This window comes from Atractosteus spatula, chromosome 27 (genome assembly GCF_055471065.1).
Source record: "Atractosteus spatula isolate fAtrSpa1 chromosome 27, fAtrSpa1.hap1, whole genome shotgun sequence".
Lineage (NCBI taxonomy): Eukaryota > Metazoa > Chordata > Actinopteri > Semionotiformes > Lepisosteidae > Atractosteus > Atractosteus spatula.
The window spans coordinates 2,744,804-2,764,669 of record NC_142732.1 but is presented as its reverse complement, the minus strand read 5'-3'; the positions used below and the strand labels follow the sequence as shown (position 1 = coordinate 2,764,669).

The window sequence follows — 19,866 nt, the reverse complement described above, 5'->3', positions numbered from 1 at the left end:
TCAGGCTAAATAGATTCCCCCTCTCCATTTCTTTGTAGTTCAGTGAGAAGACCAGCCCGAGTGGCTTCAGTGACTGGTTTTCTTATCAGCTGTGTTATAGCCTACATATTAAATGCAGAGTCACTGCTCTGTATTGCCTGCTTCTTCATACAATGTTCAGCTTTGAGCAGATCAATATGACAAGAGGAGCTACCCCCTACGAAAGGCTTTCTACAGTATGGAGGGCTAGTTGAATGCTCACAGATAAGGGATGCGTGCAAAAACTGTTTATCACGTCTTTAAAAAACATTTAAATCTAGGTGCCCTTGTATTTTAATGACCCTCTTAAAATGAAGGTGGGCTATAAGACAGGATCTTTTGAAAGGCATCTTCTATTTTCTACTTAACATCTGAAGGTCCATCTATTTTCTAATTGCTTTATCCAGATCAAGGTTTTGGGGAATGCTGGAGCCTGCCCCGGCATGCACCTGGCACAAAACAGAATGCACACTGGACTAGATGCCAGTCCATTGCACACACATACTCACACTAGGGCCAATGTTTCCAACAATCAATAAACCTACCAGCATAGGTTTGGACTGAGGGAGGAAACCGGAGCACCAAGAGGAAACCCACATGAATACGGGGAGATCATGCAAACTCCACACGTGTAGCACATCAGGAATTGAAACCAGCACCCCTGCAACGCGTGGTAAAAGTGCTAACCACCGCGCCACTGTGCTGCCCGCTGTCTGAGTGTAATTCAGCCCATGTGTCTCGCCACAGAACTATGCCAATACTCTGGCACTCTAAGGTTGCATAAGAAAACCTGTTGACTTTGAGCCTGCTAAAATTAATTTCATTCACCCTCCCCATCTTCCTTGCTCCTTTAAACCCCTATTAGATGACAGTATGTGTTAGTGGCTTTTGTCTGGAGATTGTGTCTACACAGTGACTCCAGGACACCAGGCTTGCTAATCCACTTATACTGCCCCTCCTCTAGTCTTCGCAATAATGAAAAGGGATGGATAAAAACCCTCCACAGTCCTCCATGCTAATTTTAGAATTCCTTCCCCAGGCTTCTGTGTCTCTAAAAGTGCCAAGTGTGACAGTTCAGACTCGCTCTTTCAAATCCTCCTGCTTTCCGACGCCGAGGAAGAAAAACCGCTTTGTTCTTGCTCTTCAGTTTTTTTGCAAACACCTAATTGTTTTGGCCCCTGGCCATGTGGAAGTTTCTCCTGTCGCTGCTGGGAGGTAACTCAAAAGGCCCTGAAGCTTAGAATCGGGTGCAGAGATCATGACCCTATTGAAAGCTCTGAACTCCCCTGTACAGTTTGGAAAGTTACCTTCTGTCCTGAAGTGTCAACACACCACTTTTGCCACCCAATGTGTAATTCAAGAGTTTAGTGATTAAATAGGTATCACTTCTTTACACCCTTAAATAAATGAAAGATTGAAAGATGACAGTCTTTCATCTTTCCTCTTTGTTCTTTTCAACTTCTATTAGACAACGTACCCTTCAGACATCATGGGCACATGATGAGCTGCTGACTTGATCCTGATAGCGAAAGACAATCACTCTACTGTGGGAGTCTCCAGCCCTGGTGCTGGAGAGCTATAGTCCAGCAGGTGTTACATGGAGTCTTTAAATCATCCATTTTTAAAGGCTTGGAACAATTTAACTGTGTGATGAATCAAGTGGTGTGTTCAATTAACACATTTAAAGAATATTTGAAACAAAAACCAAAAAAACCTTTAGCCCCTTAGGGACCACTGTTGTCTTCATTGAAATATTACTTGCTTAATTGATCAATTACAAACAGGTGGTGTAAGGTGACCTATTGGACCTATTATTAAAGAAAACTTTCACTTATATCCGCCTTACTATTTTAAAAATCTGATTACCATTTGCTATCAGTGTCTGCTATTACATGAACTGGGATATGGTGTTGTTTGTTAACTGTTTGTAAACTAAAGTTGTTTGCAGATCTGTGGCTGTCCATGCGAAAAGATTGATAAGAGTGAAAGTGTGGGTCCTGAGGTGCAGTTGTTGACTGAAAAGTCAGACACCGTTGGAAAGCTGGGTTGAGGGCTACAGCACTGAGCTGTGTAACCCAACACACACTGCTACAGCCCACTCTCATGTCCTGCTGTAAAACATGGAATGCACTTGTGATTTTAATGGGCTTGTCACAAATTTGAAGTCCACAAATGTGTTAAGTGCACTTGCACAGGAATAACACCAGGAAAATTCTCCTGGGTATTAAAAGAATGCAACTCCTCCCTTCAAAAGTGGCTTTTCAAAGCACTCCCGACAATGGTAGAATTTATTATGCAGCTGAAAGTTTAAAATGAATGCAGTATTTTTCTTGCTGTCATTGGAATGCAGGTATTACAGTACACGTGAACAGATGCAGAAATGCATTCCAGATGATGATCATGCTAATGGGTATAAAATGTCATTAAACTTTTAATAATGTTTTGCAGCTATTTTTAAAATGCATAATTTATTGAAGTGATTTTTTTCTGTTAATGATAAATGATCACACCATTGATAAAAATGAGCTGCAGTTCTATTTCTTAACAGCCTCTTTCTAAGACCACAGATATCATATTAATATTAATATAGCATACAAATAACATGATTAATTTCTGCATGGGAAAACCTATATACGAAAGAATTTTAATCTGCTCATGATGTTTCACAATGCTCAGAGGGGCAGCGTCATCTAAAGAGGTTCAATTCCACTCCTGCAGCTCCTTTAGCAAATCACCCGTAATGGCTACATGGACATACAGTTTTCATTGTATTCAGCATACTGCACTACTTGTGTATATTGCATACACCATGGACACATAGCAACTCTATTCATATTGAGTTTTATTCAATTTCTATTACATTATCATCTATTATTATGGAACCTTATTTTCGTAACCTTAATTTTGTGATTCTTGTGATTTTTGTGAGCTCGCAGAAAAGACATTTCATTGCCAGCATCTGCTGCTGCACGCTGTATTGTTGTGTATTTGATAAATAAACTTGATTTGATTGATTTTGATTGATTTGAAGTGAATATTAGCTGCCACAGCTAAATTAGGGCTTATCTTAGTGTTACATAGTTCAATTTTACCAGTGAAATAGAGTATGTAGTATGTATATTTTGAAGTTTTTTAATTAATGTCAGCGTGGGATGATGACAACTAAGCATTTCATAATCATTCCTGACATCATTACTCAAATATATACTGTAAGTATATTACAGAAATATTTTTTTACGTTTTGCCTCACACATCAATCCTCAACCCAGCTACACTCTTGATTAACTCATTCTACCAGTTTCCAACCTACTTTTCCTATTTATTTGCTTTAACACTCAAAGCACATCCTTTAATTTTGGGGTGTCGTTTTCCTTCATGAAATGCACCTTACAAGGAGCATCTTATCGGTTTATGGTTTGTGTTAAGAGCACTCAGTCTCTTAAGGGAACTGAGGGAACTAATATCAATTAGCTCTTGCTTTTTCACAACGTTGTCTATGGTTGCTAATTCTGACTTTGGTACAGTACATGCCTAAAGGTGGAAATTAAAGTCTCTTTAGACGGTTCTACCCCCACTAATCATTGTAAAGAGGTAAGAGTTAATATATTAATATTAATAACTTGATAGGAACAGCTGTTAAATCCTATCACAAACCAAGAAAATATTCTTAGACAGGCAGAGACCTAATGCAGGAGCAATAGCTACTGGCTATATTACCATAAAATAAAATAACTCTTCTTGGTCTAATACAATTCTGAAAAGGACTGTGCCTTTGTCAACAGTGCTCAGCTGCTCGTAGTGCTGCCACTGATTGGCAAATAAAAATTCCATCGAAAAAGAACGAAGCTCTGACTCTGCACTTTCTATTGTTTCGGGTAATTGTCATATTTTCCTACAAAAACAACAAAAATAAACGTCTCCGTCTCCCCCCCTCTGCCAGGCTTTCACCGGTGGAAGCTTGCGAGGCCTGCCGAGAAGTTAGGGATCTTGAGGTCATTGTTTTTTTGAAAACCTTTAGACTATTGTTTCCTTCCCGATCCCCCGCTCTCTCAGCACATACATCACCGACATATTTCTGTCCCCTTTTCAAAGGAGGGGAATTTCCTTTACCTTTGGAAAAAACTGTTATCAGGAAATCCTTTTGTAGCCATGTTGTGGATTTTTCTGACTACATTCTGGGACACCATTTCGGTAATCCACTGTCTAAACCTTTAAGTAAGGGACCCAAGCCTGATACTTTCATCTTCACATTTTTGTGACTTCAGTTTTATAGCAATGGGATACCTTTTAGGTTCTTGTTATTAAAAAACAAATACCACAGAAGTAATTTTGTTCTTTATTTTAAAAATTGGTTGTTCTGGAACATTTTAAACGTACCAAACCACTGCAGTAAAAATCTTGCAATTGCTGTTTTGTACTCCTTCCAATAGCATGTCACCTTCCAGGTTTAGTCATCACTGTTTCTGTGGCAACCAGGTATCATATAAGGTCACTTATATTCTAGACAAAGGATGTGCTTTACGTGTGCAAAAAAACAAAACCTATTGGAAAATTCCCCAAGAAGGCTTTGGCAAAAGTCAAAATTTTTTCTCATGTATGTTCTGGGGGCACATGTATTAATTCTCTAAAGTCTTTTTTTTCCCTGCAACATTAAATTTCTCCTCATGTGTAGCTCCTTTTACTCACACAGATTCAGTGCAGAACAAAGAGCACCAATTCTTTTCATGCAAGGAACAGCTAAAAACTGTTATGAACTCAAACTATGAACTAACCAGATTGTTTCACAAGAAAACTGAAAGCACCAGAACATGCAGTAGCTCCATTTAAAAAAAAAAACTTTGAATAGCATTCCATATTCATCACAGTACATTGCGATCAATTTAGTTTTTATTGCATATTCATTGCTACTGTAGCTTTCTATCAATCCAACTTAAAAAGGTATCCAGAACTGGTGTTTTTGAGTAACTGAACTTCCTTCCCTTTCATCTCTACGCACGCCTTGAGATTCCTCAAACAATTACCCGGCCTTTTTATCACTTTGGATTCCTGAAGTCGGTCTAATCGTTTGAGTAAATCTTAAATGGGCGTTTCCGCATTATTACAAAGGCTTTTTTCTCAGGAACAGGCTTATCGAAACTCACATGAAAAATACCGTTCTTTAATTAAGCTGGCTGCAGCAGAGAAGGGTGACATTTTTGGCTTCTTGGTGTTCATTGTTCCAGGACATTCTCATAAGTATTTCTACCGGTGGCAGATGAGTCATGACAATGGCTTTCGGTCCTCAAGGCTCCCAGCTTTGCTCTGGGCATCACACAAGGTATTACTCTGAAGAATGAATGTGGGCTGTGCTTGATCCACGACACAGGCAGCCTCCTTTGTCTGATGTGTCGTTTTGTTCCCATGCTGAGACATTCCATTGTGACCACAATTATGCAGGAGCGGTCAGGTTTAGATACCATCTCTCGCCCACTGGTTTCATAAAATCATAAATTCAAGGTGTTGGTTTTGCTTTTCGATTGTGGTAGAGCAGGACTGATCAGTCCGTGCCTGATGAGCAAATGGTAAAACAGATGCAACCTTGTAAACCAGAGGAAATCATTTTAATATGCTGCAAAGTACAGTAAAAAGAAGTATTTGGTAGCCAGTGCTTGTGTGATCACAGTTGTGCTTCTCTAGGCAGTTAATCTAAGACAGGTTGATGCAGGTCGAACCAATGTTACAATCTGCCTAGCCCTGATAAGTGATAATGTTATGCGGACTCCAGTTTTGCTCTTCAAAAGCAGGAATACAGCTCCTAGTCTCTATTTTACATGTACTTTTTCCATCCATCCATTTTCCTACTGCTCTGCCCAATACAGTGTCATGGGGGAGCCAGAGCCTGTCCCGGCAAGCAACAGGCTCACAGCAGGTTACACCCTGGAACGGGTGCTAGTGTATCGCAGGTCAGACACACACACAAACACACACAGACTCACACTGGGGCCAATTTTCCCAGAACCAATTAACTTACTAGTGTAGAAGGAGACTAGAGCATCTGGAGAAAAAAAGAACACCAACAAGGGGAAGATAGCACACCAGGAATTGAGCCCAGGGTCCCAGAGCTGTGAGGCAAAACCAGAACATTTCATGGGCTTAGTTCATTTCTTTATAGTAAGATTTTTAGGTTTCGAAAATAAAGGTTTGATCTCAGGAGCAGTTGGTGAACTGACTGTGTCTGCTTTCTATAGAAACCAACCTTCCAGTTTAATCAGCATTCTGTTCACTTTCAAACAAAATTAATTGGAGGTCACCAGTGATCCATGTTGTAAACATCTGGCAGCAGATGGACATACAATGAAATAGGAGTGAGGTGCAGACAAGGCCAGGCGGCAACCTGAAATCCAACTGTTGGCTTTCTGACTCACAAATGAGCCAGCCGAGTGACAAGGCCCTCCCTGTGAAAGAAAGACACTGCCACTTTCCTGCAGGACAAAACCACCCTGTGAACAGAAGGGACAATAGACCCCCAACCCCATAGCACTTTTTCAGTTGTGAAGAGTTGTTTTTCTTGCTCAAACTGTCAAACGAGGAAAACAAAACACGTGTCGCAGCTAAACATACCTCACCAGTGAACAAGCGGTAGCAGCACTTGTTGCTTGAGTCTGTTGATTTATTTGAATTGTGTTTCACTGAAAGAAACGTATACAGTATGTGTGCACACCCTTAAGGATCCACCTCACTCTGGAAGTGAACATGAATTCTCGCAGATGGAAACCACAGTGCTAACCACTTCTTCTCAATAGCAGCTGACCTGTTAAAATGATGAGACTTAAATGTAATACTGTTTTTTTTTTGCAAAAAGGACATGACACCTTTTGTTGTACATTTCAATAGTTTCATCTCTTATTGAGAGGTAGCTGTAGCCAGGAGATAACGAGACACCTCAGATTCTGTAAGAGTGGGAGACAATGAGACGCTGTCAGTACACAGTCATTAAAGTCATCTTCTGCTGTCTGTCTGCTGTCTTTTTTACCCATCTTCGTTTATCCTGTTTGATCATTGGCATGAGAATTTATCACTAAGAAGAATTCATTTTAGATTAAGATATTTTAAGTGGATAATGTCTAACACAAAATAGGCTACTGATTACTGACAGCTTACATAGATTAGAAGATGGGAAGCCATATATCAGCAACCTGCAGAATAATTCCACTTTCACAAACCATAGATCTGCAACCATAATGTAAAGGCTACCCATGTATGTGAATCGTGGCACACTGTCACATGAGCAGGACACTGAAGTAACACTTGTTCAGATCTGCTGAGTTCTGAATATTTTGACTTGCCTAAATGTAAAGGTTGAGTAACACTATAGTCCAAAACAGTGGTGACCCCAAGCCACCCTCCACTGGCCCAGTACTGCACCTGTCGATTACTGAAGTCGAGGTTTGTTACAGTAGATGCCTCACGTAGGAAATGAGAGGGTGAGAGTACTGTATGTACTGTGTTGGAAATGCTAAAGCACATTAAAAGAGAGTCACAATGGGAGCGTGGCTGTAGCAGCCTGCTGTGGATTGACTGGTTTGTCAAGAGAGGAGCTTGTCTGGTTGCTAGGTAACGCGAGCAGGCAAATATGACACTGTAGCTGTGAGCAGTGAAGCCAGAGGGAGGTGACAGAGGTGACATGTGGAGACTTGCGAAGGGACTCTATTTATCTTGAGCAGCTGCAGTCAATTTGAACTGCTGGTATTCCCACACAACTTAACCCTTAATGGCCTGTTGAAAGACCCCCCGAACAAAAAGAACCCCGAATCTGGCCTTCAGGACTGTTGAGATGGGAAAGTCGTGACAGTCGTGAAATGACATTCAGCTACAGAACTGAGGTGGAAACTGGCCAGAGTTTATCTCCTGGAGAGGCAGATGGGAACCATGTGCTACTTAAAAAAACTCCTGGAATCTCGGCCACATTCAAGGTACACGCTCCGCAAAAGTTTCCTTTATGTGAACTGCTTTGGTGGTTTCACCATACACAAATCCACAGTCTCATTGAACCCGAGTCATTGTTTGTAGCTGAATTATTATTCTTTAAAAATCTCACTCATCATCCTTGAAAAACGTATAAAACTGATAATATTATGTATTGAATAAAACACTACATACTGTACAAGCCTTGTATAAAACAAACATTTGACAACCTGTTAATTTCAAAATAGTCAACATGCTTGGTTACCTTTCAGCACTTCTAAGTCTAAAACCTTGTACAACATTAAAAAAAAACTTTGTTTCCTACAATATATGGCCATTTCCTTTTATACACAGAAAAAAATTCAATCCATAAAGAGTTAAGCAGTGATTACATGCACTGCTGCATGAGTGTACACATACAGCAGTGATGAATGTCTTTCTGTATTAGTGGAAAAATTGCTCTGGTGTGTATTTACGTGTTCTGAGATAAATATGGAGACAGGGATGTGAATCTTAGTTTTTTGTAGCATAGGTACTAGTGCTATTCTTTTAATCCAAATATAATTTTCTGAATTTCGTGAAATTCTTCGCAAACTATTTGTATTCTGCATCGAAGGGACAAAAACCTTGGCAAAGAGATGCGCAGGAGTCTTAGTAACAGAACCTTTACTTGGACAGCAAGATGTGCTGTCATTTCTTGAAAAAAAAATCTGAAGATATAATGTTAAAATGTCACTTTTTTTGTGAAGCTGTCAATGACTTTAAGTCATTGTGACTTTAAGACTTTAAGTGATTTTTTTTTCCCTGAGTAAAATCCTTTGTGACTCATTCAGAGAGTGCTCCATTTGTGATTTAAAGTACACCGGGGGTCCTAAGCTACAATGTGGTTGCAGATGTCACGTCATTCTGCTGACTTTAAGTGACATATCCACATTCTCCACATTCTCAGGAAACATTTCACACATATTAGCAATGAACTAGCCAATTATTTTAGTTCTATGACTGCATTATTTTGATCACTCAAGTTCCCCTGATGATAACACATTTCTTTCGTGGAATGCAAAGCAGTTGCAAACTGTAAACTTTGTTCCAAGTGTGATCCAAATGCAATGGACAGATGAATTGCAGCCCAAATACAGTAAAGTTATTGTATTACATAGTTGTAACAATACTGTTTTACAAATATTTCTTCATACAGAGGCTTATACTTTCAGAGTCTTCTGAGTTCTGGAGATTAACTGGACCCTGATCTTGGGCATATAAAACACTTTGACATTATCACATTTCATGGTACAAACTATATAACTACATAATTACATTTAACAACAAAGCTCTGCCCATATGGTTAATCTGTGGTCAAAAAGAAAATTTGTGGAAATAATTATAAAGTTGAATATCAGCCTTTTCATTGTGCTGGTAAATGATGTAAAGACACTCTAATTCTAATCTTTAATGTTTGCACTGAGAAGACAGTGCTGCAAAACCTTTTAAAGGAAGAGCAGAAGGGACACACAACTGTCAGCCAGCCTTAGAGCCAATGGCCAGCTTGTTTTTTAAGTGTCAAGCTGACCATTGAAAACTTTTTTTCAGTAAATCAAAAAATCCTTTTCCAAAACTGCAAGACCCAACAGTAAACGCAATTGAACTATGCTGGAATTAAATGAATTATGAAAGGATTGCCTGGCCAGTTCTGATTCAAACATGATTAATTGTGTACAGTATCTGAATCCTGAATATGAAGGTAACTTATCTGACACAATTTTCACAAAGAGTAAACCACCCACTCAGTACTAAATTCACTAGCCAGACAGTTTTGCTACTGTGGAATGGATTATTACTGTTTCAAAGGGAAAAATATTTTGGGATTATTTTCAAGAGTAGCAAAATTACATCACAAATGCCAATTATTATCACCGTGTTCTGTGTTCCAGCAGTCTGTAATTCTTTTGCCTTTATTGGCTATTACAAATTACTCAGTGCTAAGTATTCTTAGCTTGTAACTATTTCCCATGTAACATTTTCTTTTAACGTTGCATAATTGTATTTGGTTATAACATAAACACAGAATGGCCCCACAGTTCAATGCAATAGCAGTGGTTTGCTGCTGCTACAAGTCCTGCGATGTTTCTTTCTTCGGTTTGGCTTTATAAGGTCACCTTAGTGTTAAAAGAGATTTGTTCTGGGTTGGAGGATTTGATTTCTGATATGTCTGTGGGAGAAAGTTTGTACCAAACAGACTGGAGTCACCCACAACACATTGTGAAGGTTTTGCTTCTGACTTCCATTTTTTCTAAGGGGTTATCTCCCTAGAGTCTCACGATAATGGAATCTTTTGTGAATGCACTTGAGTAGAGTTTCTCGATCTGCGTATGAACAGATAAGCATAAAAAGGTTTCTAATGAATACATGTCTTTGCACCTTTACACAGCTGTTATTCAGAGGAAGTATACAGCAGCTACAAACAACACCAATACATCTAGACTGCTGAGTGCAGAAGAGACAAAGTCATCATGTTGCCAGGGTTATGTCATACTTTCCCACTCTTCTAAAAATCTATAAGCTCATGACAGAAGTTTCCTTTAGCAAACAAGTGTCATTTACCCAAAGGGCTGTGGGAGTATGGAACAAGCTTCCCAGCCATGTTGTTTAAACCAATACACTGGTTTCTTTCAAGGAAAGGCTGGATAAGATCAATCAACTGCTAACTACCAAACACGCTTGACTGGACTAATGGCCTCCTACTGTTTTTTTTAACATCTTTTCTTATGTTCATTACCTTTCATATTTAGCGAATTGGTGTGTGTGTGCTCTGCTCGTGTAGGATGCTTCAAAGAATGTTCCTTCTGACAGCAACTTTAATTTATTACAGATCCATTAAAAGTACACATCACACCTGCTGCAGTAAGTGCCCAAATGCAGGAAAAAATAACAGAAAAGCATGGAAGATTCAAAGTTCAAGCTGTTGTATTTTGGATTTCCTCCGATTTTCAGCTGTATTTATTTATCCACGGCAAGCTCTTCCTCATGAAGACACTGCTGAGATCACACAAGAAAGCTGGGCTCCCAGCTGCTCACAGACAAACAACCCAGAGACACACAAAGAAACAGGCTTGGAAAGTGTGGAATCAGAGAATAACACAGAAAGCAAGAACAATCTGCTCAACCGCAGGTATTAAAACACCGGCCTTTGTGAGGTTCAATAGTAGAATCCCGATTTATAGCTTTGTGTGTGCAAGCGTTTTCTGTTCAAAAACACCATAGGAATTTAAAGCTGTAAGTGTAGAGCCCGTGTCATAGCAACATTTAGTGACGTTTCCTTGAGATTTGCTTGGCTCTGTCTGGAACACAGAAACCCTTCCACCTCCGAGATGCTGATTGAAGCATCTGAGCAGTGTTCAGGGGCAGCTGTCTAAATATGATGGTCATCATTTTATGTCACTTTATGCCATTTGTATTGTACAGTAGCTGTCTTACCATCTTTATCTTACTTTGTCTGTACAAACGTGCACTGCAATAGAACCTGGTTTGCCCTATTATTTCTGACATATATAAAATCTTTCAGAAAGGTATAACATGCTAAGAATCCTCCACATGTTCTTGCATGTAGGCCATTGTGTTTTCTTCTATAGCTGTCCTTTCCTTGTTAAATTCTACAAGGATGAAACAGCAGCCTACGGTATGTCCCACCAGATCTGCAGGTTAATAAACAATGGAAGCTCTTGCAACAGAACAGTGCAAGCACAAGTGTTAGAGAACTACGAATCCCCGATTTTCTAAGGACATGACAGATCAAACAATGAAAATGGAAACAAACAAAATGTGGTTTTGAGTTACAGCGTGTTGATTTTCCATTGTTTGCAAACAAACTTGCAAGCAGTTCCACAAGCTCATCAGGCCAGGCACCTGGGTGGTATTGTAAAGGTGGGCCACCAGAAGGAGAAACAGCTGACAGGATGACACAGCCTTTCTGTCTGATGTTTCTGGCAATTCCTGATTGGTGATGCCACTAATGTTTTATTATGGAGCTGGATCCATGATATATGCAAATGCCTGTCCTCTTTATGCTACCAAAACAGTTCCTGCGAATTTCCCAATCTCTCACTGGTGATACAAACTAGAAATCAGCACTAAGCCCTCCTGATTCTCAGAAGCAGGAAGGGCACAAAAGAGTGTTCAGTAAAACACTGCTTTAAATGGTGTTATCACAGCAGCAGACAAGGACTAGACTTTGGGAGAAAACGTGATGAAATAATACCCAGTGGACTGTTCCTCAGTAACATACTTTTAAACCCACTGCGAGAGAGGAAATAGCTCCACTTTTTTTTTACACATTTACACTTCTTAATGGTAGACAGAAAACCAGGGAAAAAACAGATGCTAACAAAGAGGTGGGGAAAAAGACACTGGAAGTTTATCTTGTAAAGATTAATGATGATATTCTGAATCAATTGAGATCAGTGCCATGGGGAAAATGCCTGCAGCATTAGGGAGAAAAACAATCAAAGAGACCTCATTATTAATTTTCTGAGGATTTTCGTTTTTAGAACCATTGCTTCAGATAGGAAACTCCACATTAATAGAGATAATTTGTTGAGGATGTTTGGTATTTCTAAGACAGGCCTTACTTTTGTTACATGAAAGTATTTTTCCCTTGCGACCAGAAAAAGGCCACAAATACCAAATGCCGTTTCGTACAGCGTGATCCTGTAGTTCTTTGTCACTGAGACTCTGGTGCGGGTGGACGAGGAGGAAACAGGGCAGGTTTGCAAAGAAATAACTCGAAAACCGTGTGTCACCCGTGACAAAGTGTATGAAAATTGCAGATTAAACCATTTAAGAACAGACAGAGCCAAAACAATGGACTGAAATAGCACACATGTTTCAGGAATGAGTGCTTCCTAGACCCAGGGCAATTAGCTGAATTCCCCAGGATGGGTTCTTGCCACCACACCTGGCATCGGCCAATGATTGGGCAGGAGCACGGAGGAATGAGGGAGCAGGGCCCAGGTGGGTGTGACGGTTCTGTGGTATTTGCTAATTAGGCTTATTTGGATGCCAAAGTGACAAGTAACAAGTAGTCTGGGGATAAATGTCAGCCCAAAGCTAAAATGAAAACCATGAGAACTTGCGTTCGGTTTAGTCGTTAAGCTCTGTTTTTTAACTCCTGGAGCAACTTCACAGACAGCAGGAAGGCAACACGCCCCTGGCCTTTTGCAAAGGCATCACTCTTTTACAAGAGCTGGTAACTGAATTGAGCAGCATGGTGGAGAGCTTCAGAATTAAAAAAACAAACTGGCAGAACATGGCGTTTGCCGCCCCCTCTCCCCTTCGAAGGAAAAGATGTTCTGCTCACTCTCGATTTACCCAAGACATCACCTTGAAGCATGCTAGGATCTTTGGGATCTTTCGCCAGTTGACATCAGAATGCCAGCAGTAAGGACACTACATAAGAAAAAAGATATAATGTATAGTTTGTGTTCCAGTCACACAATCCATTAGGAGGCTTAGGAAGCATGTTGCTTTCATTTCCTCTGGGAAAGTCTGCTGGTATAGTAAATTCCCAGTGCATATCGCATGTATGTAACAATGGAAAACAAAAACACATTCTTTTTTTGAAATCCGTATGAACAATACATCCACTTTGGTGACATTTTACTTGCTTTCCTTTATATTACAAAGAGACTGATTCAATTGAATTGAAGTTTAAGTGAACGTATAACCTCAATGGGGTTAGACAGTATTTTTCATTACACTGAACTAACTTATAATAAAAACCCTTTTGGTTAAAGGGCTTGTGAAAGAGCAGGACCAGATGAAAAATAGTTTGCTTGTTTGTATCCAATCAATTTCTAATTAGTGTGGCCACTCTTTGGCCAGATTTCCAATTTTGTTTTTTAATTCTACACATATATCTCAATAGAGGACAATAGAGCTCATTCTATCAATGCAGCTAGTTGTGCACCACCTACCTTGCATTTCTAATATTTCTGTATTAGAGACAATTCTGGCACATCGTGCACAATTTATGCTTTTTTGAGGAAAGTTACTTTATAGTCAGGAAAATTAGAAAAATAAATTAGAAAAAGTTAGAACTGGAAAGTTGCAGTGATGCTGACGAAGTGCTGATAACTTTCAGCAAGATTTGGGGTTTGTTTTTTAGAAATTACTAAAATGAAAGGGATTAGCATTACAGCTATGCAATGAAAGAATAAGAATGGCTGAACACTGCACTGTGAAAGAAACCTTGTGGGAGGGCTGTGGGATTGTGGAACTAACTACCCAACCACATTGTCAAAACCCTGTTCTTCCAAAAAACGATGGATCTTCAGATTAATCATCTGCTTGCAACCAATGAGCTGAATGGGCCAAATGAGCTTCTCTCGTTTGTAACCTCTCTTATCTTCTCCAGGAAGAATGACACACACATGTGAAGAAATAGGGACAGGTTGTACTGAAAGTATGACCTTTATTTGTTCAATTACCCGATACTGGAGGTGGAGCTGGTTTCTCAAAAATCTGTCACACCTCGAAACAAGTGTTTGTAATTCCTACATACTTAAGTACTGTAAATGACTATTGAATGTTTCAAAACTGGCCTTGTCATCACATTTACTTAGTGCTAATTGTATGCATTATATTTCAGATGAAACTCTGCATTTTTTATGGCATTGTTATTACTCACAATAGCACTGCCAGAAATCCTTATCTTGTCAATTAATTGAACAGGGCAATATACCAGAGCAGTAAAAAACAACCCAATTCCACTTCTGCCCAAAGAGCCATGCTATTTTGGCGATTTCTACACCTGAAATTAAGAACAGTGACATTTTTACTGCTACCACTTTTCCAAAGTTTGGGGGGGGGGGGGGGGGGGGAGTAACACTTCAAGGAACTAGTGCTCGGATCAGTGAAGGAGCAGGCAAGCAGACGACCTAGGCTGTAAGGCCTCCTCTCGCATCCTTTCTGCCGTTCTTGGGCAGGAACAGCCAACTTATTTTATTATGTTGATGTTATTTAGTTTTGTTTTTGAAAATATGAACCTAAGAAAAAGTAGTTCACGAATAGGAATGTGAGTCCGAGTCTCAGTAATTTGTTTTTTTACTATGGTTTACTTTTTCCATGATGTATTAAGGCTTTGGGCTTCCCAATGTTTAATACAGAGAAATGTGGAAGAGCCAAAAATAACCAGCATTTTTGCAATGGTCCTAGATGAAGACCCCTCTGATAAAGTTAGCATCTGTATCAACCAGTGAAACAATGTCTCATTAAAATGTATATTTCATACTAAGTCTTGGAGAGAGGCCCCATCTTTAAATGTCTTTACCTTCATATTGTTTCTGATTTATAGAGACTTCCTTACTTCTGGCAACAAGAAGCACAGCTATTCTTGATATTTTTCACCCTAGAGAATGTTTATGCAAATCTGATGTCAGTAAGTTCTCGGACAGCGATAAGCTTCAAATCCCACTGTCAAGATTAATTCTGGAAAGAATTATATCACTGGTTTCTTCGCTGCACTCATTTTAAAAGCATTAATAATTCAGGGATATTTGGGGTTTTTTTCTTTTTATTGACTAGCTGTGTTTTTTTTTGTCAAATCCTACTTTTAAGAAATACAAGCTTCATATAGAAATAATGTAATGAAGACTGAGTTGGAAATAACACATTTTAACAAACAACCTCATATTCAGTAATTATCAAGGCATTGGTTAGCTTTTTACTAGGTAGCACACAATGCTTGGGTATTTTCCCCTTATTCTAAAATGAGGTTTAATTTCTCTGAATCCACACTGAGGAGGGTTGTACACTGCTAGGTAAATGTGCTTGATTTCAGGATATCCTCAAATCCGCATCTGGGGAATTCACCGTGCCAGGACTGAGTGTCTGAGTGCAGAAGTCCCCAGCTTCCTTTTCCATTCGATTTTTACTTTCTTTTTTGCAATAGCTTAGTCCCAAGCCCTTGTGCCCTAGGGCGGGACAGACAGGATTTCTGGGCAGTTTGCACTAGGTTTCTTACTGATGTTTTATGGTTCCTCTTTTCACTTGTCCTTCACACAGAGTTCCCTGAATGTGAGAACAAGAGTGGTGACACAATAATTGGCCTTGTAGCCTTTATCAGCCCTGAGCTGCAAACGGCTCATTTTAAAATGAATTTTTAGCAAGGAATAAAGTGGAAAAGTCAAAACACAAGAAGACTCTAATGCTTGCTTTAGCCTAAGAATAACAGATCCCAGACATGATCTTGATTTAAGATACAGGAAAGTGCACTTTTACCTCTAGTTCAAATCAGTACAATGCTTTCATCAAAGTGGTCAAGAGGTTTAGATTCAGATTCAAGACACTACTCTAATGATGGGCATTAGCAGAAGAGAAACTCCATTCCTTTTATGTGAGTGGTTCTTTGACTTGTCAGAGAAGTTCAATGCATGCCACAGACAGGAATGACTCAATTAACTCCTATAAGCAGAACAAAAGCTAGTCTTTCACGCATTCCACCACTGAGCTTCAGACTTGTGTTTTTTTGTTCCCTGTGTCATTGCAGTCTTCATCTGTAGCTTCATGGTTGCAGCCCCCATCTTTGGTTACCTTGGAGACCGTTTCAATAGGAAGATCATCCTGAGCTGTGGCATCTTCTTCTGGTCGGCTGTAACCCTGTCCAGCTCGTTTATCACCAAAGAGGTAAGATGATCCAACTTGATTTTCATCTCCAAGGCTTCTAAACCCAAAGCCTGAACACTGCGTGTGTGAATCCCTGCTCGGTCCTACTACAGATTGGAACCACTCAGTATGGATGTGTAAGGAACAAGCCACTAGTTAACCTTACCCTGAGGTTGAAATTCATTCAGAGCATAATAAAACAATACTGCTCTTAACAAAAACAGATTAAATTATTTATACTATAATACTAAAGTGCCAGAAAATGTTGAAAGCCAGACGTAAAAGGAAACACTCTAATGTCAAACTAATCAGTCAGGTATCTGGGGAGTTTTAAGATGGACACATATGCTTATTACCAAATACTGGAGGTCTGTTTCTAGATTGATTAAAAGGCATACTACATAAGCCTTTTAGGCTATTCTTCTGTATGTTTCTGTGTTGAGTGAAAAGGTTTTTTTTTTAAAGAGGTTGGAAGGTCATTGGTATAAAGCAATGACCTAATGAGAGCATGCATCACACAATCACCTAATCAATTAGGGTCAAAGGGGGCTGTTTGTTAATTATTGGTTCTTTCTTAAAAAAAGAAAAAAACAATACAACACTGCCCAGGCTTTCGCAGCTGTATGAGATTAACTCCGTTCTAATTTAAGGACCACTGTGAGTTATTGTATGTCCAGAACATCCTTGAAATATGACCAAAAAAAGAAGCAATGACTAGTAGACAAACTATGAATTCCCTGAAGATGACACTCTCGCGGCCAGATTCAGCAGTTCCGTAAATGTGTACAGAAGAGACCAGAGACTGTCCACTGTGATTTGAGGGCAGCCACTTAAGCATTCAGGAGACAGGATCTCTAAAAAGGTTGCAGAGATGGGTGTTATTCAGCTCTCTCTGTTGCACAATGGTGTCAGTCCAGCTGAAGCAGTGAGACTTGGAGGAAGGTGTTTTCCGATGCCCAGATCCAGCCTGGCTGATTTCAGGACCGTGGGGAATAGTGGGTTAGGTAATAGCACACAGAAAAAATGTCTTTGTGTATCTCACTACCCACTAAGAAAAGAACATCAATAATGCCCATTTTGACAGCTCCTGACCTAATTTTCTACCACATGGGGGAATAGCCTACACACTAGCATTAGGATGCTTTAACATCTTGAAAAATGTATCGGTGAGAAATCGGGAGGATGGGGGGTCAACAACACAAATTACTTAGATCAGTTGTGCACCCAGTTATAAAAAAAACCCAGTGTCTCAGTCTGAGAAGAGACAGGAGCTGAAAAAGTACCCTGTGAAACCTGTGCTGTGTGCATTACTCTACCACTGTTTTCTGACCTCATTGTTTCAACCACAGCAGCCATCAAGTGACGTTATCAAGGTCCCCGTCTGAGAACGCACAGCCACACAAATACAGAGTTTCTCACACAAACGCGAGAAGCGGCTCGTTCCAATTAGATCCAATGGCCACACTACAGCAGCGCCAGATCATGCACGGGACAAAGCGGGTTTTTCTAGCAGATGCTGTTTCACAAGGGGAGGGAGGGTCAGAGGATGAATTCCTCATGGAACAATGTGACGCCTCCTCCTTGTGATCACACTGATCACCCACATACAATGGGACTGTAATATCAGAAAAAGAAAAAAAATCATTATTTGTTCAGACATATTAGACAAACATCTAATATGCCACTGCTGTCTCGGATTACTTCCAGAGTAAAACTAACACACCACCTATTTCTACTGCCCTGTGTCTCTTAGTTAGTTTTACTTTCACAATGACTGTATATTAAAGGGAAACTTCACCCCAGAGCTCTGACATATCACATATATGTGAGTTCCCCACAGTGCTTAATACATTGTCTAAATGAGCCATTTTGTATTAACTCATCTGGCTTATTTACTCATAATATTATACCTTCTATACTGTACACCTACTACCTTGTTATCAATATAGCTATATAGTACTTAACTATCAAGGAAGATTGGAGATTTGACTTATGAGTGAGGAATAGGGCCACCTAAGGGTTCACAAGATTGCTTTTTCCCTGTGATCCCCAAAACACTTTTATACTGCCAATGGGGGCCACCGGGATTCCACCAAGTGTCACTCCCCAGGCCAGGCACCTGCCCTTCTTGTACTACTGGGACAGAACTGCTGTGGCTCAGGAGGCTACACAGGGAAGATTACATTGGTAGTGTGACATGTGGAGGCGTTTTTTGAGTAACTGGATTATTATATGCTAATATGTTATGTTCCCAACTGCAGTTTGGTATTCGAGTTTTCTTTCATCAGTCTGCATTTGCCCTTTGTAGGAATAGCCTTAGTGGACACTTTTAAAATGTGGTCTGTTTAGTGTGGGCCGGCACAGTGCTACAGTGGTCAGCATTACTGCCTCACAGTGCTGGGGCCCTGGGATCAGTTCTGGACCTGGTGTGTTATTTGTGTGGAGTTTGTATGTTCTCTCTTTATTTTCTTGTGGGTTTCCTCTGGCTGCTCCCCACAGTCCAAACACATCCTAGGTTAATTGGCTTCTGGGAACACAGTGCCTGGTGTGTGTCTGTGTTTGCAATGGGCTGGTGTCCCATCCAGGGTGTACCCTGCCTTGCACCCGCTGCTTGCCAGGATAGGCTCCAGCTCCCCTAAGACCCCGTATTCTGATTGGCAGAGGCAGTTCAAAAATGGATGGATGGTATATTTCATGTAAAAAAATGACATTTACCAGCTCACAATACTAACAGGAGAAACTTTGGCCTGGAAGCTTTTTGATTCAAGAACCTCTTCATTTGAAGAAACCCATTAGTTGCCAAAAAGGGTTAATTGATTAATTCATAACCTCCAGATGTTTCCACCAAATGCATTTGACAGTGGAGTGGCATGCTAAGCAATTTGAGCCAAAAAGTACTATTTAAAATGTCTCTAAGCAGATGTTGGCATGGATCAGGAAAATGTAATGAAATGTGTCACGGAAACAATTCCATTAGATCAACATGTTGTGTCCTTCAGAAAGGAAAAGTCAAGTACTATACAATGCATTAGAGAAAGCATGAAGGAAATAAACGTGTAAATTAAAAAGTGAAGGCTATGTTACTGGTCCAGCATAAATCCATGATCTGGTATGGAGCCACTCCTTCAAATCCAGTAAAAGGCGGATAAAAAACAATTCTCTTGTTAATCATGGAAAATTGGAATAGCATAGTCTTCAAATGCTTTTTACTTTAGGGAGTTTTATGAAAATTCTTTCCAATTTCCA

The 19,866-nt window shown here is 39.9% G+C and overlaps 1 protein-coding gene across 2 annotated transcripts in view; it reads left to right on the top strand.

Moving 5' to 3' along the window:
• spns2 (SPNS lysolipid transporter 2, sphingosine-1-phosphate) overlaps positions 1 to 19,866 on the top strand; it is an 89,827-nt gene that overhangs the window by 34,753 nt on the left and 35,208 nt on the right. For both annotated transcript variants that reach the window (XM_088906980.1, XM_088906979.1), the window contains exon 3: positions 16,505 to 16,641. In XM_088906980.1, coding sequence (XP_088763106.1) covers positions 16,505 to 16,641 — 137 coding nt within the window. The remainder of the gene's footprint in view (positions 1 to 16,504; positions 16,642 to 19,866) is intronic.